This window comes from Lynx rufus, unplaced genomic scaffold, assembly GCF_022079265.1.
Source record: "Lynx rufus isolate CCGP_SWC_20201006 ecotype Redwood Valley unplaced genomic scaffold, mLynRuf1.p SCAF_3, whole genome shotgun sequence".
Classification (NCBI taxonomy): domain Eukaryota; kingdom Metazoa; phylum Chordata; class Mammalia; order Carnivora; family Felidae; genus Lynx; species Lynx rufus.
The window spans coordinates 125,982,347-126,004,650 of record NW_025814845.1 but is presented as its reverse complement, the minus strand read 5'-3'; the positions used below and the strand labels follow the sequence as shown (position 1 = coordinate 126,004,650).

The 22,304-nt window shown below is 34.7% G+C and overlaps 1 protein-coding gene across 1 annotated transcript in view; it reads left to right on the top strand.

Annotated features, from left to right (window-relative positions):
* The window catches only part of LRBA (LPS responsive beige-like anchor protein), a 792,976-nt gene that overhangs the window by 277,141 nt on the left and 493,531 nt on the right, over positions 1–22,304 (top strand). Inside the window, exon 35 of the mRNA XM_047092315.1 lies at positions 15,434–15,498. Within this exon, the coding sequence (XP_046948271.1) occupies positions 15,434–15,498 (65 nt within the window). The remainder of the gene's footprint in view (positions 1–15,433; positions 15,499–22,304) is intronic.

Sequence of the window (22,304 nt, the reverse complement as noted above, 5' to 3'; positions counted from 1 at the left end):
TTATTTTCCTTTCCTTAGATTTTCTTAGTAACATTTTCTTTAGGTTAATTGTAGGAATATATTATATAATGCATATAAAATATGTCTTTTTCAGTGTTTATTTTCATAGAGAGTAGGAGCGTGCATGTGCATGGGAAAGGGGGCAGAGAGAGAGAGGGAGAGAGAGAATTCCAAGCATGCTCCCTACTGTCTTTGTAGAGCCCGATGAGGGACTTGATCTCATAAACCATGACCTGAACCAAAATCAAGAGTTGGACGCTCAACCAGCTGAGCCACCCAGGTGCCCCCATACAAAATATGCCTTAATCAACTGTTTAATTAATAAGGCTTCTGGTCAACAGTAGATCATTAGTAGTTAAGTTTTCGGAGAGTCAAAAGCTATATGCAGATTTTCAACTGTGTGGAATCAGTGCCTCTAACCCCTATATTTTACAGGTGTCAACTGTATACCTGAATACAAGTGAGATTGATGGTTGTTATAGAGATCACTACTCTAATGATTTTTTTTTTTTAATTTGAGAGAGCATGAGCAGGGGAGAGGGACAGAGGGAGAGAGAGAATCTTTTTTCTCTTTTCTTTCTTTCTTTCTTTCTTTCTTTCTTTCTTTCTTTCTTTCTTTCTTTCTTTCTTTCTTTCGAGAGAAAGTGAATTGGGGAGAGGGGCAGAGGGTGAGAGAATTTCAAGCAGACTCCAAACTCAGTGTGAGCCCAACGCGGGGCTCAATCCCACGACCCTGGGATTATGGCCTGAGCCAAAACCCGAGAGTCATTTGTTCAACTGGCTGAGCCACCCAGGTGCCCTACTAATGATTTTTTAAAGGGTCTCTTTTGTATACTTCAGACCTTTAAGTTTATGTTACATTACTTTCTTTTTAAAAAATTTTTTTTTCAACGTTTATTTATTTATTTTTTTTGAGACAGAGAGAGACAGAGCATGAACGGGGGAGGGGCAGAGAGAGAGGGAGACACAGAATCGGAAACAGGCTCCAGGCTCTGAGCCATCAGCCCAGAGCCTGACGCGGGGCTCGAACTCACGGACCGCGAGATCGTGACCTGGCTGAAGTCGGACGCTTAACCGACTGCGCCACCCAGGCGCCCCATGTTACATTACTTTCAACACACCCCCCCCTGTGTTAACCATAGTGAAGAAATACTTTACTACAGTTAATCTAGTTCATTGATGATGAACTTTTTTTCTGGCTAAATATATCATTGTCATTAATAGTTGCTTATTATGAGTTTCACCTTGAGTCTGATCAGAATGGGGGTGACGGAAAGGGATAAAAGGAGATAGCATTTGAAAAACACCTCTGTAAAAAAATCACAGATTATGATCCAATTTACTCCTTTATTGTGAAATGACCTACCTCCTTTCTGTTGATTTTACTTCCTTCGGTACATTTTGACAAATTTACTTACCGAGGAGAGTCTCTTTAGATTTCCTAAGGGAAGTTACAGTTTACTCTCTTGTCAAATTCAAACTCCTCTGCCGTATTTTCAAGGTGTTTGATAGCTGTTTTGTTTTATTTTATACTTCTGTGCTGCCTTGTGAATAGTATTCAGATATTTGACATGTGTGCTATGGACATCATGCCATTTTCTTGGTAATTTACCAAAAAAACCAAGCTCCATAACCCTAAACCCATTCTCCACATTGTCCTGACACTATCCTTTTCACAGTATGCATTTACATATAATGAGTATGAAAATGTATACTAATGTTCTAAATACTAGACACACACTGCATTCGTTGATACTAATTATATATGTGTGGTTTTTTATTTTTTGAGAGAGAGAGAGTGAGAGTGCATGTGCATGCTTGTGTGCCAGGGTAGCGGCAGAGGGAGAGGGAGAACGACTATTAAGCAGGCTCCACATCCAGTGTGGAGCCTGACGCGGGGCTGGATCTCATGACTGTGAGATAATGACCTGAGCAGAAATCAAGAGTCAGACACAACCAACTGAACCATCCACCTGCCCCAAATAGTAATTACGTATTTTGGAAAATTATTTGGAAACTTAAATTTTTATTAGGCATTCAATTAAAACAGTCGCATTATCTATTTTTTTTAAATAAAAGATTGTTTTTATTTTTAAGTAATCTCTATACCCAACATGGGGTTCAAACCCACAACCCCAAGATCAAGAGTCCCATGCAGCACTGACTGATCCAGCCAGGACCCCCAAAACAGTGGTATTGCCTTACTGGGTCTTTCGGTTTGTCAGTTTATTCTCGTTACCAGTTACTACATAATCTAGGGTAAATTTCCTTTTGGTTTCTTGTTTCTTTTTTGTAGGAAAGATGATCTGTTCCTTTACCTAAGGAAGCTTATACATTCGCTTAATCTTTCAGAGTTGTCTCACATGCATATCTATTCAAAAGACTCATTGTTGTTTTGTAGCACAAGTCTAATTTGTGAGAATAGGGTCCTATCTGCTAGTACTGTAAGTTAAGGAAAAAAGGAGTTTGGTCACTAGCAATAAAGTAAAATAATGGGAGAATTTTTTTTAAGAATCTTTCTTTTTCTTATTCCTTTTTCCACCTCTGGACTGCTGCCTTACTTATTCAAATATTTGGCAGTGCTGTCTTTACTTCTCTGTTAATTAATTGTAAGAAGTTGCTATTTATGATGTCTGCTTGTTACTAGTAGCTCAGTGGCTCAGCTTTCAGTTTCATGTAGCTTGATAGGCTTTATATTTTGTAAGTTAAACTGATTTTTTTGGAACTGAAAACAAAACCAATCACAACTCAGTCACTATTAGAGCCAACACTTTGAGGTGTTGACTTGCCTAAAATTTTTCCACCTCTTGTCATGATATACTATTTTTTTTAAAAAATGTTTTTATTTCTGTGAATCTTAAATTTTTTGAACTTCAACTTGCTGTTTTTGTTCTTTTAATTTGATTTCTCTAGTGTGATAGGCTCCTCAAAATTATCCATGTCAAATCCCTGGAATCTGTGAATGTTACCATATTTGGAAAAAAGATATTTTGTGTGTGATTCAGTTGAGGATTTTGAGATGAGGCGACACTACTGAATTGTCTGGGTGGGCCCTAAAGGCCATTATATCTATTTTTATAAGTGATAACCAGATGGATATTAAGAGAGAGGCACACAGAGGGGAGTGTGAAGATGGAACAGAGAGCAATGTGGCCACAAGCCAATGAATGCTGACAGCCACCAAAGCGGGGAATGGCAAGGAACACCTTCTCCCCCAGAGCCTCCGGAAGGAGAGGAGCTTTGCTGACACTGATTTTAGTGTTCAGTGAAACTGATTTTGGACTGTGGCCTCCAGAACTGTGAGGGAAGAGACTTTAAGTTTGTGACAGTTTGTCTAGTAATGCTTTGATGATGTCTTGAGTGTTCTTAGTGCAGTCCTCCTCAGGCCTTCACCTAACAGTGTTATGATTTCCTTAACAAGGATTTGCAGGTTTGTTATTGGAAAATTGAATCAGGTACTATTGAGAAATCAAAGAGACCGAGAGTACCACCTTTAAAATGTTTCACCATAGTAGAAGAGACCAGTGCCAGTTTGTGAAGTTATTGACCCACCTCCACCCCCAAAAAAGTAAAAGAAGCTAATACTGCATGTATTTCTAATAGAGAAGGAATTGATAGGAATAATATACTGCCACAGAGATGTACTATTGATTATTTGTTTTATCAGTCCTGGTTTATTTGCGCAGCAACTGGACTGTCAAGTATTTCATTGTATCACTGTTTCAGTTATGTTGTAGGTCAAAGAATGATCTACATGATGATTTTTATCCCAACATATCTTAGGACTTTTGCATTATACTTAAAGCTGCTGTCAGCTAAAATCTTACTGGTGGATTGATAAATATTTGAAAGAGTTAAGGAATCATTCTAGACTGAAAAGTCTTATTCCTCTTCACCAGAAGTCATCAAGTATACTATGATTGGCTACAAGTTGTGGCTGTTGAGAACTATTAACATGTTATTGTAGCATGCAATATATGTGTCTTTTAAAATCAAGACCAAAACTTTGTAGGTTGATAATAGCATGAGATTTGGAGAAATTTTATTCTAAGATACCATCATTTCATAGCATAAGCATAAAAGAAAAGTTATTTGCCCCTAATGAATGTTAAAATAAATGTGGTTTTGCAGTTATTTATTTTCCACGTGATGTAAAACTGCACTGAAGTTCAAATCTCACTTTATATTAACATTAAGAATTTACTCAGTGAATACATAGTATCAGTTTACTGTTGTCACTATTAGAGTGGAAGATCCCAAATGGTTAAACAGCAGGAGAGTTTTCAGTTTTTACTTTAAAACTGCTGTTTTCTATATGCCTTATTTACTACATGTTTAATTCTTAATGTTGTGTGCTGTGGGATTGGGCATGCAAAAGTCAGCAGAAAGAGTTCTGGTTTTTACATCTAGAGCTATTACTTGCTGTACAATAATAAAGGCACTATTTTATTGGGTTACTTGTAATTAACTTCAGCACTAGGCATTCATATAAATCATTCGTAATCTGTTTTCTTTAGATTTTTATTCTTTTAAACTGGTTTAACGTACTTGGTTTCTGTTATCTTTTTTACATATGGATTGAGGTTGTAATTACTTTTTTGGAATTAGGCTGTCAGAAATCAAACATATATGTGAATTCAAGAAATGATTGAGGCAAGCTAATGAATTTTGTGTAACATTTTATAGATTTGTTACTGAAGTAAATATTCTGTAGTAGTATTGTTGTGAACCTTAACAAATAGTCGTTCTCTCATGTTAAAAAGTGGCTATACATTTTAAAAGTTAAAATGGCAGCCTTGGTTAGAAAATATTTATCCTTTTTATATCTTACAAAATTCTGAGAAAGCACAGACATGAAATTTCTTTGTACTTCTCTGTTAATTTATTGACATTTACAAAATTTTTAAACATTTGAATCTTCATATATTTTCCATAATATTATCTGATAAATGCCATTTTACAAATGACTAGTAATTTATGTTATTCTGTCCTTATTACTTTTTATGTTTATTAGTTTAAGATGGAATAAAATGCAATAAAGGCAGACTTTTGGATAAAAAAAGAAGCATTTAAAAAGAAACATGTATGTCTGGCTGAGTTTAAGTTCACAGTATATGTTATTTAAAACTAATTAATAGAAAACAAAACTTTCCCCTAAAAATTCCTTCATTTCATAAATGTTTACAGTGATCTGTAGAAGGAGTTTAGAGGCAAATATAATTTTCTCTCCCATCATACAAAATCTTGATTATTCTTATAAAATGATTGTTAGGTGTATTGAGGTGTGGGGAATGGGAAGGCGTGAAGAAAGCTATTTTCACCCATGTCCTGAAAGCAGTGCTTTTAAAAATAATTCAGTTGGTAAATATTTTTTATTGTTGCTGAGTACACTAGAGGGTTTAAAAATCTTTTAAAAATAATTAGCCATTTTATATAGTTTTAATGGAAGTCTTTCATGTTTCCTCTCCAGCAGTCTCTAATGAACACTCCCTGTAATTTCAATGCAGGCTATGAGATTCCCTAAAGACTTGACTTCAGACCTCAAAGGGCAGCAATTGCCATATGTCTGGAGAACTGGAGTTGCCAAATAGACTGACCATGTACTAATAGGACACATTTATATCGCTCCTGAATGTGAAGCCTTGATATAAGCTTAATGATGATCATCTGTTGAGAGCTTGTAGCTGGAAAGGGTTAGAGCAACTTTTGTCACCTTTATTGAAATCAAGCTTTCTGTATTGATTAGTAAAAGATCTTGGCTAAATTGATTCCAGTTTGGAAGTTACTCGAAGGATCATTATTCGCTGGGAAGTATGTTTTTCCTGAAAAAGTTTAAAAATAGATTTACAGGGACTTGTAAATGTATTAATTTTAATGTATGCTTAAACACAACAGCAAGGGGACTGTTGTTTTCTTATTATTTACAAATAACTTAAAACTATATTTATAGCACTTGCATAATTGATTGCATGGTTATCTCAATGTTTTGGATTTTTAAACTTTTGCATTCTTTACTTTGTAAATCCAGTAAATGCATTCTCAATATTCAATTCTTTGCACTTAGTACACATTCAAAAATATTTGTTAAAAAAGCAATTGTAAAATTGAACCATTTGCTAATTCAACTTTAATAGATTTTTTTTCTGTGTTCTTTGTAGTTATCTGTATGTATATTTCATTTATAAATTGAATCATAATATTTGTACAAAGTAGATGTACAGTTTAATAGTTTATGACTATAGAAATCATTGAAACCAAAACTTTCCACAGGACAATATTTTATTCTATTTTGGGTATTGATTTGTTTTACCCTCTAAAGAGACAATGGAATAAAAACCTGTCCTTTACTATTATGCCATACTCTTTCCTGGTATGTGGTTACTCGGATTTGTGTTAGATAAGCTGTTGAGAGAGTGCTGACATAAAGCGCAAACACTGTTGAAAAGTTCTTGATCGTTTACTTTGAGCACTTAAGATTACTATATCTTGACCATGAACAAGTTTTCTCTAGTTTTGACCTTTAGTCCTGTGTATAATGTGGTTTCCAATTTTGTGTTAATACATTCCCTTCGTTATTTGAGCTCTCCTCTGTGGCCTCCTCCCTTGACTCCTACTAGTGTTTCTGTCATCTACTTAGGGAATTGGAGCTACATCCAACCAATTTGATTTACTTTACAAAGGCATACATAACTGTAACAACATCTTAAAATATTAATATTGATATTTCATTGAAGAGCACAAGCCTTTAAATTTTTGTATATTTTTACAGGGAAAATGAAATAGTTTATATGAGTTTGGGTTTTTGTTAACAAATTATTCTTCATTCCTTTGTTTAATTGAAATTAATTTTGCATCCTTACATCAATACTTACAGAAAAGAATATTTTACTGTCAAAAGCAGTAGAGATAAAATTAATTTCATTTGGTAAGATGTAGAATACTGACTTTTAAAAAAGTAATTCTTAATGGTTTATGATAAATTTTTTCACAGTTTTGATAACTGTATTTGTGAAACTTGAAGGGTTGTTTGGTTATTTAAAGCTATTTCACAATATTTTGGATAAATACCTATTGTCTAGTTAGTATACAATTTTTAATATAATTTTTTTCAAAGAAAATGTGTATTGTTAAAAAATCTAACAATAACATAATACTTAAACTGAAAAACAACAGTTCCTGGCCTCTGTTTTTCCTCTCCCCCTTGATTCTTACTTTCTGCAAGGGGCCATATTCACTAAATCTTAGTTGTTGACTCTGCCAGTTATCTTCATATTTCTAAATGATATAATAGCTGTTTCTTGATTTTTCTATTTTAGACATTATCTAGTAATGTCTTCCATGGAAGATGACCTTTGAGTTACTTTATATTGTTCTTTCTTTCCATTTCATGTCTTTTGTTGTTTCCAGTACACTTACATTATAATATTTTGTTAAAACCATACTTATCATTCGCATTTTTATGACAATGTAATTAGTCACAACAAAGCTACGAAATGTAACTCAGGATTACCTTTTCTTTCTCCTCTTCTTCCTTCTTCTCACTTGTTTTTCTCTCCTTTCATTTTTCCTTTTGAAATTAATCATTTCCTACTTTTTTGTTTATTTAAATTTGTGTGCCCACTACAAATTTATTTCTAAACTGTCCACTAAAATCATAAAATTTCTGCCAATGTGATCAAACACACCTGTTATCTATTGATTCAATTTTTTTTTCTTAGAGATGTAGTACCTGTACTTCTCTATTTTTATGTTCCAATCTGAATTGGTTACTCTTTAGGTCTGTAGAAAGTTGTCATCTGGAGGTTTCTTTTCGCAACCTAGAATTTTCCTATTCTCTCTTATGCTGCAGTGTCTGTCTTCTGTGTCTCACAGTGACTTTTAAATTTGAAAAGTGGGAATGTAGTAGAGAATAAAACAAAGGGAAAGGCAGGAAAGAATTTGGTTGGTAATTAGTATGCCATCAGAAAATTAAAGCAGGATAGGTATGGAGGATGATAATGGGGTGTCTGTATTAATTTTGATGAGGCACTTCCTTTGTAGTTTCTTGAGAAAGAATGCATGAGGGGTAGAATTTTTTAGACCCTGCTTGTGTGAAACTTTTTTTTTCTTATTTTAACCTTTATACTTGATCGATAGCTTGTTTGGATATTAGTATGAGAGACTGAAAATTATAATCTCCAAATTTTTTTCCCTGGTAGCTTTTAGTATTTTTATTACCTTAAAAATTATTGTTGTTACTACATTATGCCTTGATGTGGGTGGATCTTTTAAATTCGTTATCTTTGTCATTTTATGTAAACCTTTTTAGTCTGAAAAAAGTATATACTTGTGTTCAGAGAAATTTTCTTGAATTATTTCTGTGGGAATTTCTTGCTGCCTGTTTTTTCTAATTTTGTTTCTAGAACTCCTGTTAGTTTGATGTTGAACTATCTGGATTAAATTTTCTGATTTTCATATCCATTCCCATCTGTTTTTCCTTCATTTTGTCTTTTATTTTACTTTCTGAGAGGCTTCCTCAACATCTTCCAATACTTTCAGAATTTTTATTTGATATACTTTTAATTTCTAAAAGCATTTTCTAGTTTGCTGGCTTTTTTGTTGGGGGAGACAAGAGCTTTGATGGTATAAAATTAACCTTTTTATAATGGTTATAACCATTACATAGCCAAAGATAGCCAAATTATAATGTGTCAGTTTGACTGAACCATGGGTCTCTAGATATTTGTTCAAATATTTTTCTGGATTTTTTTGTGGGCGGGTTTCTGGATGAGATTAACATTTAAATGGTAGGCCATGCAGAGCAGATTGCCCTACCTGTTGTGAGTATGCCTCATCCAATCAGTTAAAGGCCTGACTAGAACAAAAAGTATTACCATCTCCCATGTAAGAGAGATTTCACATGCTTGACTGCTTTGGAACTAGAACCTCAGCTTTTTCCTGCTTTTGGGCTTGAACTGAAACACTGGCTCTTTTTGGGTTTTGAGCCTCTTGGCCTCAGACTAGAAATACACCATTAGTTTTCCTGATTCTTAGATTTTTTGACTTGGGGTATAACTATACCATTGGCTTTCCTGGGTCTCCAGCTTACAAACCCAACCCTATAGATCTCGGAACATGTTACTGTCCATAATTGTGTGACCCGTTTCTTTAAATTACTAAGATTTATATCTCCATACTATTTGTTCTGTTTCTTTGGAGAATTCTAATACAGGGGCAAGAGATACCAGTGAATAAGACAAAATCTCTGCCCTGATTGTTTTACATGAAAATTTTTATCTTTCTAATTATATTAATTGTATTTTTCTTTATTCTTACTCTCCACAGCCCTTAACAATATTGGCTCTTTTCTGTGAGTCTTTTCTTTCATTTCTTTGATGTCTGTCATTCAAATGAGTCTTTTCCTGTAATGACCAGTAATCCTTTGCTATCTGCTCACATTTAAGTGTAATGCACAAAAAACCCACACAGCTGTGTGCAAGTTGTTGACTGGTGATGAATGAGCTGCCTTTGCCATTGATAGACTGTTAAATATTATGGATTCTCATTTTTATTAGAGAAAATGTCTTAATATTGCTTTGGAGTCTCATAGTTCCGTAAGCATACTTTCAAGTTATTTGTTTGTTTTTTGTTTTTTGTTTTTTTTACAGTGAGGGTTTTTACAGTGTCCCGAAGTTCACTTCTCTGAAAAGTAAACTTGTATTTGTTTTACCATGGTGGGAATGACATACAGTATGGGGAGAGGATCTGGAATTCTTTGTTTTATATATTACTTTTCATTCATTTAAACTATTTTTATCCCTATTTCTCAACCATCTTCATATGTACGCTGTGACTTCAGTTCTTGGGCTTTCTAGAATTATGTTACAAGCATTGATTTGCTTCCTCAAGTTGATTTTACCTAGGTTGTAGAGAAATTTTTTACCCTCTCTCCTTGCTGTTGTCTCTATTTTTTATCTTTGTACTATTTTTTCTTTATTATATTTGTTCTTTTACTGTGTTTAACCTAATGTCACTCATTAATACCGTTTTCCTTTTTTTAGAGTAAAAATTTAGTGATGAGCTTACCAGAATAAAAAGTTAGTACTACATTTTGTTTTTGATGTTTATTTTTGAGAATGAGAGAGTTTGCGTCTGTGTGCATGTGCAAGCTGGGGAGGGACAGAGAGAGAGCAAGGGGTGGGGTGGGGTGGGGGACAGAGGATCTGAAGTGGGCTTCACACGGACAACAGAGAGCCCTATGTGGGTACCAAACTCACAAACTGTGAGATTATGACCTGAGCTGAAGTTGGCCGCCTAACTGACTGAGCCACCCAGGTGCCCCAAGTTGATACTACATTTAATGTCAACATTGATGGCTTGATCTCCCCTCAAAAAGAAAAAGTGGCACCTTGTAGTATATGTAGTCTATCTTGACAATCTGTGGCCTGACTTTATTTACTTTAGAACATGGTACTATTTGGAATTACTTTTAAAATCTAGGTAAATTTACGTAGTACATTCAAATGCTAAAATATGTTGTGTGGGGAGGTTATTGAATTTATAGAAAGCTGTCAAGTTCACTTTAAAGAAGTTACAATTGTATTAAAATAATATAAATTAATATGTAGCATGTTAATTGTTGCCCCTTCTCTCTATATTTGTTTGTTGATGTAGGAAGGAATATACTTAAATTTGGTTATTAAGTAAACTCTTTTTTCTTTTTTTTAAATAAACTCCAACTTAAGAAAAGACTTTTACCATCAAAAGCATGTATTTGAAATTTGGTAGAACACTATATTTTATAGATTTCACTAATGTATATTTTCTTTGTTGTTGATATTACATGACTTAAGAGCATTAGTTAGCTAAGAGTATATTTTAGTAAAAATTGACTAATCAACAATTATGGCCTTAGGAAGTGATAGTCAATTAAATACAGCTTAGAACAGGTATGAAATTATTGACTCACTTGTTGTGTTTTGAGTCCTTCCTCTCCAAAGTGCTGAAATGTGTTTTGAAATTACTTAGTTGCATTAGTGGTTGGATTTGAGGCTTTTAACGCGTTTTTCATCCATACCTTTGGGAAAAGAATAACCAAGACCTTTAAATGTACTAGCATTTTGCATCACTATATAATTGTAAATACTGTGATGAAATATTGAAATCATCATGAAAGATGATAACTGTTAAGCTTTTCTTTCAACTATTAAAACTCACTAAAGGTTATATTGAGCTGTGGTTTATGATATTGTTTAGACTAACACCTTCTTTGATAATTGCCTCAGAAGTGGAAAAAATGCTTTAGGTTAGCATGATTAATGAAATCTTTTCAGATTTGGCAACTTTCTTAAAGGGTTGTATACGGTGTTTTATTTATTTAAAAAATTTTTCATGTTTATTTTATTTTTGGGTGGGGGCAGACAGAGAGAGGGAGACACAGAATCTGAAGCAGGCTCCAGGCTCCTAGCTGTTAGCACAGAGCCCAATGAGGGGTTGGAATCCACGAACCACTGGATAATGACCTGAACCGAAGTCGGATGCTTAACCGACTGAGCCGCCTAGGTGCCCCGACAGTGTTTTAGTATGGAAAAAACTTGTTGGCTTTGACTAATAGCTAGATTTATTAAAAAAGTTTTATTTTTGGGGTGCCTGGGTGGCTGAGTCAGTTAAGCGTCCGACTTCAGCTCGGGTCATGATCTCATGGTTGGTGAGTTCAACCCCGCATTGGGATGTGTGTTGACAGCGTGGAGCCTAGAGCCTGCTTCAGATTCTGTGTCTCCCTGTCTTTCTGCCCCTCTCCCGTTTACAGTCTGTCTTTGTCTCTCCGTCTCTCTCAAAAATAAATAAATGGTAAAAAATTTTTTTTCAAATTATTTTCTATTCTTATCAGCTTCAGATTATTATCATCTGGGTTATTAATTAATTGGTGTATAGGTGACACAGTATTATATTAGTTTCAGGTGTACCGCATAGTGATTTAACTACTCTATACTTTATACTATGCTAACCACAAGTGTAGCTACCATCTCTCACCCTACAATGCTATTACAATACGACTGAGTTATTAATTCTTATCAGTATGTATTGATATACCTGGTATGTGATATTTTATTAAATGTTAATAATTTACAGTTATGAATGAATTATACCCAAAAGTGTAAATAAGATTTGTACTTTCACTTCTTGTATTGTGTAGTTATTTTTTAACTAGTGAAAAAATTTTACTCCAGGTGATTGTGTAACAGCTATTGTAAGTTAACAGATTGGGTTTATAGATGATGTTTGGGAAAGCAAGAAATCTACTGTATTAGCAGTAATAAATCTGTGTCTCTGAGTTTCTGTAAAAATTGGATTCTTCTGCTTTTATATGTACCTTCATGTCTAATTTGTTTTAACTTAAAAGAAATATTTTATGTGGCATACCAATTTAAGTTCATGTCATAAAAATCTTTAGATATTGAATTTTCTGTAGTTGCACCAACTTGAACTAGTTTTCTAATGACCTGAATCATGCTGTTAAAAATGTTTGTGAAATATAAATGGCATATTCCTGATTTTACCTTATAATTAAGATTAGTTTGTATACATTGATGAAAATAGAATCAAATTGATATTTACCTGTCTACTTACAATTTAAGTCTCTCTCGTGTTACCTATTTCATCCATGTGGAGTTTTGAGTTTTGTATGAGCTATAAGATGGAAATGTCCACCTGTTGTAGTTTTAGATCAGGCAAAATGGATTTGAGAAAAAAAAATACTAGTAAATACTTTTTAAAATAAAATGTTTTAAATACATACAACGTATTCTCTTGCTTTTCTCCCCTCCTTTTTTTTTCTAGCAAGAAAAGTAATTTCCTTTATTCTCTTTTTAATGAGGTTAATTTTCATTTTCAGATTTTCCTTCAGGTTAAATGATCTGAATGGAAACTCAGTTTAAGGTCTTGCCTCCTCATAATCTGGTGCTATATCAAATTTCTAAGCGGCTTGCTGATAGTGCTATGTTGGGTCTAACACCTGAGAAGTAAGCATATGGTTCTGTTCCTTGACTGTGGCATCCTCTGAGGTGTCACCATCCCTTCTGATTCCCTACTGCCTATCAGCAAGGATTCCCTACTGTCTAGCTGTGTTCTTCTCATCCCCTCAAAGCCTTATTTAGTGTACATCTTTCTAGGATAATTTTCTGACTCTTCCTATGGCATGAGATACGTCAAGGCTAATTTAGGTCCATCTGGCCATTATGTCTCTCTCTATCTACTATTCCTCTACATTACTAGGTTTAGGGCAGCTTTTTAGACTTGATATCTCCCTTTGCTGTGCTTCAAAAGTAAGGTGTGGGGTCTTCTGCAGCAGGATAAAAAACCTTACCTGTGGTTTCTGCTTTTTTTTCTATTTTCCTCTTTGTATTTCTAAGAAGAGTAGAGGATTCCACACATGCTCTTCTCTTAGGGATTTACTTCTTAATGGAATTTGATTTCATTGCTTTGTGCTGTCAGTTTTATTTTGCTGGAAGGAAAAGGGTTTTAAATTATGAGGTATTCCTATTTATGCTTGAGTTGGTTTACCTCAGTGAAGGAAATACGAGATCTTTATTGTTTCAGCTGGGTGGTAATCGTGAATTTTGAGAGAGTATAGACTGTAGGCTCATGAGTCATTTCAAAATGTTCGTAAGTTACTGAATCCTAAAATAATAGAGCTAATTTTTTAAGGGAGTATCTAAGACCTAGAGATGTAAAGTGATCTGTCCATGGACATATCCTGTCAGTGTCAGAATCAGTGTGAGAATATAGATCTCATGGCTTCTTGTTCATGGCTCTTAACAGCACATTGCTTCATCTTCTCTCCTAGATCTAGTCAATTACTACTGCTAGATTTCTTTTTTTTTAATTTTTTTTTTTAACGTTTATTTACTTTTGAGACAGAGACAGAGCATGAACGGGGGAGGGTCAGAGAGAGAGGGAGACACAGAATCTGAAACAGGCTCCAGGCTCTGAGCGGTAAGCACAGAGCCTGACGCGGGGCTCGAACTCACGGACCGCGAGATCATGACCTGAGCCGAAGTCGGACGCTCAACCGACTGAGCCACCCAGGCGCCCCAACTACTGCTAGATTTCTAAGTGACTTTATATCTGCTTTTCATTCTACCATATATGTTCTGTTAGTATGTCCTTACTGACACTATTCATGAAATAGAACCTTATAACAAAAATTGTGGTATACAACCATTTCAGTCCTAGGAACCACCTTGGGTTTTTCAAAACATAACAGGAAGCAATACAAAATTAGGGATAAAAAGGAGAAAGTAGAAGAGAAAGGATGAGCACCCCCCCACCCTGGCCACCCACCAAGAAAATAGGAATTTGGAGTGACACAGAATAGTCATTAGAGGTGAAAATACATGGACTTTAGAACTCTTAAATGGTATTACATTCAGAACATATGAATATATTTGGTAGTAATGGTAAGTAGCCAAATACTGTCTTTTGTTTTGAGTTTATAAAACAAAAAAAGATCACTTGAGGTATATTACGTAGGTAGAATGTAAAGGGCTCCTTTGTTTTAAGGACCATAAAGATGATATATTTCTGGTTCTTTAAAAATAGATATACATGTACATACACATACGCACATACATACATATCTTGGCATTTCTCGACTCTGCCAGCATTTCACATACACATACAGACATGGGCACGTACATAAACGTTTTTCAAATCTAGCTACTTTTCAATTGTTGTAGGCCCAGCCTTATTGGATTAATATTTATTTTACATATGGTTGGAGATGAAGATTAAAAAATACTCATTTGTATATACTCTCCTGATTTATTTCCTTCCTAGGCTTTTCAAGGATAATTATTCATAAAGAATATAATAGATTTATACTATCTTTTGCTAACTCATAGCCTAGTGAACTGTAGTTTTCCAGCTCAGAAGTAATCTAGCCAAATTCACTGATCTTTTTTGTCCCTTTCTCAGTCATTAATCATCAATTTTTGTGGTTGGGTGTGTGCTGTTTATTAGTATACCACACTATTTAATTTTGTCTCGCTCTCATTTGGGGTGATGCATCTCTTTTCTTAAATACACAAAACCTCTCTCTTTGGTCTGTGCTACCTTCCTTTCCAATTCATAACTGTTTCAGTTGATTTAGTAGCATATAATGATATAAAACAAAAAGGTCAAGATAAATATAGTTGGGCTTTTTTGGTTTATATAGAATCAAATTGTTGCTAACTTGTTTAGCTTAATTGTGAATATCAACTATTCATGTGTTCACAGGGCTGCATTGAGTCGGCAGCACATTTAACCAAACTTTTCCTTTTAAGGGCTAAGGTATGAAATTGATATGGGTGATGTTTTTTATAATTGTTGTTTTAAAAAATTAATCTACTGAGTATTATTTGTTCAGCTCTTTTCTGCCTTTTTTCTTGTTTGTTTTGTTTTTATTTTTTAGGAGTGGCAGAATTCTATCCAGAAGAATGCAGGCCTTGCTTTTATTGAACTTGTCAATGAAGGAAGGTAATCTCTTTTATATCCATTTATATTTTACCTTAAAATCTTACTCTGTTTTTGCCATTGAAACTTATATTTTTGGGGACTGTATTGTTTTTGTGGTCAGTAATAAAGTGGAGCTTAATTATTACAAATATGTCAACATTTAATTATTTTATGGTTTTCTTCATGGTTACATGCTTTATGATGAAAATCTGGTCTTTATTTTTTGAATGGTAAGGCTGAATTTGGCAAAAGTAAACTAGTGATTTTATTAGCAGAATTAAGGAAAACAGACACCTACTTTGACTTCCTATTAATGTAATTATATTTGTGGAGCCCAATAATCAGACTTAGATGTCTATGTTATCTTTCTTATGTCATGGCCCGGTCATAAAGGAGAGGGAGAACAAGTTTTGTTCTGTGTTGCAATGTGATGAAAAAGTAGAGAGAGGGAGAAAGTAATGTTTCCTTTTAAAGAGCAGAGATAGATGAGTTCAAGAAAAATAAATTTACTAGTAAGATAGAAAAGTGAAGTAAGTACAGAGATTAAAAGAAAGTTACAAGGGAGAAAATGGATTGAAGAGAGTGAGAGAATTAAAAGCTAAAAGTAAATTGAGGAAATGATGAGTGGACTACATTGTGTCTGTTTTTGTGGGAGTGGATATTGGTTTAATAGGACTAAACACCCAGGGAATGGATTAAAAGGTGTGTTTAGCTGCCGTTTGAATTTGTATTCTGAGCAAAATTATTGTTTAGGAATGTTTCTTTACAGTGTTCTGTCTAGTGTTGAGAGACTGATGCTATCACTTGGGGAAGTATTTGAACTAGTAACCAGGAACCAGTGTCTGCCTTGTTAACGTTACAGAAGAGGGAGAATAGGGTGTTGATAACTTCATTTGACATTAAATACTCCTAAAATTATTTTACTCGGCAAATAATTATAGATGCTCATATACTAGTATTGGCAACTAATAAATAAGCCTGCAATTACAATGCCTTTTGCTAAATTCTGTTGTAGAAGTATTTAAATACATGTTAAAAGAAAGATTTGACAGTTACTATGGAAGAATTAGGTAAAACTTCCCCAGGGATCATGATTCTTGAAAGGCATTTTCTTTTTTAATTTTATTCTTTATTTCTCTTCCACTTTTATTGAGAAATAATTGACATACATCACCATATAAGTTTAAGATATACAGGAGGATGATTTGATTTACATATTCTGTAAAATGATTATCACAATAGGTTCAGCTGACATTTGTTATCTCATATAGATACAGTGTAAATAAAAGAATGAAGAAAAGGAAAGGAAAAAACAGTTCTCCTCATGATGAGAACTCTTAGAATTTACTCTCTTAACAACTTTCTTGTATATCATACAGCAGTGTTAGCTATCGTCATCATGTTTTTTCACCTTTTGACCCCCTTCCTTCAACTCCCTCTCTTTCTTCTGCCTCTTGTAACTATATTTCTGATATCTTTTTCTATGAGTTTGGGTTTTGTGTTTCTTGGGTTCTACATATATAAGTGAGATTATGCAGTATTTGTCTGACTTATTTCACTTAGTGTAATGCCTTCAACTTTCATCTGTGTTGTTGCAAATGGTAGGATTTTATCTTTTTTTTTTTTTTTTTTTTTTGAGAGAGAGTGCACAAGCAGGGGAGAGGGGCAGAGGGAGAGAGAGAGAATCTCAAGCAGGCTCCATGCTCAGTGTGGAGTCCAATGCAGGATTTGATCCCACAACCCAGGAATCATGACCTGAGCTGAAATCAAGAATTGGATGCTCAACCGACTGAGTGACCCAGACATCCCAGGATTTCCTCATTTTTAATGGGTGAATAGTATTCCATATTCTCTCTCTCTCTCTCTCTCTCTCTCTCTCTCTCTTTCGTCTCCCCTCTCTTCTTTTTCTCTTCTCTCCTCTCTTTTCTCTCTCTCTCTCTCTCTCTCTCCTCTCTGTCTCTTTCACTTCTTTGTCCATTCATCAGTGGAGACTTTAGTTTGTTTCTGTGTCTTGGGTATTGTAAATAATGCTGCTATGAATGTGGATGTGCAGATAATCTTTTTGAGTTAGTGTTTTCATTTCCTTTGGATGTATTCCTGGAAGTGGAATGTTAGATCATATGGTAGTCCTATTTTTAATTGTTTGATGAACCTTACACTGTTTTCCATAGTCTCTCTACCAGTTTGCAGTCCCCCATTGAATACACAAGTGTTACCTTTTTTCTACATCCGTAGCAAGATTTGTTATCTGTCGTCTTTTTGATGATGACCCCTCTAATGATAGTTCATTGTTGTTTTACTTCACATTTTCCTTCTGACTAGTGATGTTGACCATCTTTTCATGTATCTTTGATCTTTTTTATATCTACTTTGGGAAAATGTCTGTGTATGTTCTTTACCCATTTTTAAATTGGATTGTGTGTGTGTGTATGTGTATGTGTGTTTTGAGTCGTATAGGTTCTTTATATATTTTGGATATTAAACCCTTACCAGATATGTTTGTTTGAAAATATTCTATTCTACAGGTTGTCATTTCATTGATAGTTTCTTTTGCTGAATGGAAGCTTTTTAGATCGATGTAGTCACACTTGTTTATTTTTTATTTTGTTGCTTGTGCTTGAGGTGTCCTATCCAAAAAAATATCCTTTCCAAAGACTGTGTCCAGGAGTTTTTTCCCTAAGTTTTCTTCTAGAGTTTTATGGTGTCAGGTCTTAAACATTTTAATCTTTAATCCATTTGAGTTAATTTTTGTGAGTGGCATAAGATAGGGTTTCAGTTTCATTCTTATGTGAATATCCAGTGATCCCAGCACCATTTACTGAAGAGACTTGTCTTTTCTCCACTGAGTATTCTTGGCACCCTTGTAAAATATTAGTTGACCGTAAAATGCTTTGGTTTATTTCTCAGTTTTTGATTCTGTTTTATTGGTTTACTTGCTGTCATGCTAGTACCATACTGTTTTGATTACTATAGTTTTATAGTAAACTATAAATCAGGAAGTGTGGTAAATTCTGCTTTGATGTTCTTTCTCAGAATTTCTTTGGCTATTGAGAATCATTTGTTATTCCATATAAAGTTTAAATGTGCTTTTTTACTTCTATAAAAGATGCTACTGAATTTTGATAGGGATAGCATTGATCTATAGCTGGATTTTGGTAGTAATGATGTTGTAACAGTATTAATTTTTTCAGCCCATGAATGCAAGATACCTTCCTGTCTAAATGTGTTTTCTTTGATTTCTGTTACCAGTGTTTTATGGTTTTCAGAGTGGAGATCTTTCATCTTGTTGATTAAATTATTTACTAGGCATTTTATTGTTTTTGATGCTATTGTAAGTTGGATCAATTTCTTTATTTCTTTCCCAGAAAATTCTTTGTTAGTGTATTGAAATGCTACTGGTTTTATATGTCACTTTTGTATGTTGCAGCTCTACTAAATACATTAAATCTAATATTTTTTGAGTGTTTAGGATTTTCTATATATAAACCATGTTATCCGCAAATAGAGACAATTTTACTTTTTCATTTTTAATTGATACTTTTATTTTTTTCTTGCCTGATTGCTGTAGCTATAATTTTTAGGCATTTAAAACATTTTTTTTAAAGTTTATTTGTTTTTGAGAGAGAGAGAAAGAGAGAGAGAGAGAGAGCATTAGCAGGAGAGGGACAGAGAAAGGAGGAGACACAGAATCGGAAGCAGGCTTCAGGCTCTGGCCTGTCAGAATAGAAACTGACTCAAGGCTCAAGCCCACAAGCAGTGATATCATGACCTGAGCTGAAGTCGAACACTTAACCGACTAAGCCATCCAGGCACCCCTAGAATTTTCAGTTTTTTAAAAGCTTTTATTATTTTTAATGAATTTTTAATGTTATATATATATATATATATATATATATATATACATACATATATATATGTATGTGTATATATATATATATTTTTCTTTTTTTAAAGTAAGCTCTGTGCCCAATGTGGAGCTTGAACTCATGACCCCAAGATCAAGAGGCAGCCAGGCACCCCTAGAGTTTTCCTTTCCTATGTTTAATAGGAGCAGCTTTGTCTTGTTCCAAGTCTTAAAGGAAAAGCTTTCATTCTTCACCGTTGTGTCTGATGTTAACTCTGGGTTTGTGATATATAAGGGCTTAGTTAAGTTGAGATATCTTCCTTCTGTGTCTAATTAGTTAAGAATTTTTAATCACAAATGGATGTTGAATTTTGTCAGATGCCTTTTATACATCTATTGAGATTATGATATTATTTTTTTCTTTCATTCTGTTAATGTGATATGTTACATTGATTGATTTTCATACGTTGACCCATCATTGCATCCTGGGATAATTCTACTTGATCATCGTGAGTGGTTCTTTTTTTTTTTTTTTAATTTTTTTTAACCTTTATTTAATTTTGAGACAGAGAGAGACAGAGCATGAACAGGGGAGGGGCAGAGAGAGAGGGAGACACAGAATCGGAAGCAGGTTCCAGGCTCTGAGCCATCAGCCCAGAGCCCGACGCGGGGCTCGAACTCACGGACCGCGAGATCATGACCTGACTGATGTCGGATGCTTAACTGACTGCGCCACCCAGGCGCCCCAAAATTCTGTTGTGTCTAATATAACCACCCTGCTTTTATTTATTTTTTGATTTCCATTTTATTAAAGGGATTGCTTTTATCCCTTTACACTCTCTGTATGTCTTTTTTTATGCCATGTCTTTTTTAATTAAAAAAATTTTTTTAATCTTCATTTTTGAGAGATGGAGAGAGACAGAGCATAAGTGGGAGAGAGAGAGGAAACACAGAATCTGAATCTCTAGGCTCTGAGCTGTCAGCACAGAGCCCGATGTGGGGCTTGAACCCATGAACTGGGAGATCATGACCTGAGCTGATGTTGGACACTTAACTGACTGAGCCACCCAGGAGCCCCATTGTTATGTCTTTTGATTAAAATTAATTAGATTTAAATCTAATTAAATCTGTTATGTTTAGAATACTTACTACTAGGTAAGGTCTTACCATTTTACCAATGCCATTTTGTTATTTGTTTGGTTGTTGTTTGTTTTTATTTTTTGTTTTTGTTTGTTTGTTTTTGGTTGTTTGGTAGATCTCTTGCTTCTTGTTTCTTACCCTACTCTCTTTTTTCCTCTGTTGATGTCTTTGGTATCTGTATGCTTTGATTTTTTTTTATATGTTATTTTATGTAACTGCTATAGGTTTTTTGCTTTGTGGTTACCATGAGGCTTATATAAAATATCTTTTTTTTTCAATATATGAAATTTATTGTCAAATTGGTTTCCATACAACACCCAGTGCTCATCCCAAAAGGTGCCCTCCTCAATACCGATCACCCACCCTCCCCTCCCTCACACCCCCCATCAACCCTCAGTTTGTTCTCAGTTTTTAAGAGTCTTTTATGCTTTGTCTCTCTCCCACTCTAACCTCTTTTTTTTTTCCTTCCCCTCCCCCATGGGTTTCTGTTAAGATTCTCAGGATCCACCTAAGAGTGAAAACATATGGTATCTGTCTTTCTCTGTATGGCTTATTTCACTTAGCATCACACTCTCCAGTTCCATCCACGTTGCTACAAAAGGCCATATTTCATTCTTTCTCATTGCCATGTAGTACTCCATTGTGTATATAAACCACAATTTCTTTATCCATTCATCAGTTGATGGACATTTAGGCTCTTTTCATAATTTGGCTGTTGGTGAGAGTGCTGCTATAAACATTGGGGTACAAGTGCCCCTATGCATCAGTACTCCTGTATCCCTTGGGTAAATTCCTAGCAGTGCTATTGCTGGGTCATGGGGTAGGTCTATTTTTAGTTTTCTGAGGAACCTCCACAGTGTTTTCCAGAGTGGCTGCACCAATTTGCATTCCCACCAACAGTGCAAGAGGGTTCCCGTTTCTCTGCATCCTCTCCAGCATCTATAGTCTCCTGATTTGTTCATTTTGGCCACTCTGACTGGCGTGAGGTGATATCTGAGTGTGGTTTTGATTTGTATTTCCCTGATGAGGAGCGACGTTGAGCATCTTTTCATGTGCCTGTTGGCCATCCGGATGTCTTCTTTAGAGAAGTGTCTATTCATGTTTTCTGCCCATTTCTTCACTGGGTTATTTGTTTTTCGGGTGTGGAGTGTGGTGAGCTCTTTATAGATTTTGGATACTAGCCCTTTGTCCGATATGTCATTTGCAAATATCTTTTCCCATTCTGTTGGTTGCCTTTTAGTTTTGTTGGTTGTTTCCTTTGCTGTGCAGAAGCTTTTTATCTTCATAAGGTCCCAGTAGTTCATTTTTGTTTTTAATTCCCTTGCCTTTGGGGATGTGTCAAGTAAGAGATTGCTACGGCTGAGGTCAGAGAGGTCTTTTCCTGCTTTCTCCTCTAGGGTTTTGATGGTTTCCTGTCTCGCATTCAGGTCCTTTATCCATTTTGAGTTTAAAGGCTAAAGTCTGGGATTGTGATGCCTCCTGCTTTGGTCTTCTTCTTCAAAATTACTTTGGCTTTTCGGGGCCTTTTGTGGTTCCATATGAATTTTAGGATTGCTTGTTTTGGTTTCGAGAAGAATGCTGGTGCAATTTTGATTGGGATTGCATTGAATGTGTAGATAGCTTTGGGTAGTATTGACATTTTGACAATATTTATTCTTCCAATCCATGAGCATGGAATATTTTTCCATTTCTTTATATCTTCTTCAATTTCCTTCATAAGCTTTCTATACTTTTCAGCATACAGATCTTTTACATCTTTGGTTAGATTTATCCCTAGGTATTTTATGCTTCTTGGTGCAATTGTGAATGGGATCAGTTTCTTTATTTGTCTTTCTGTTGCTTC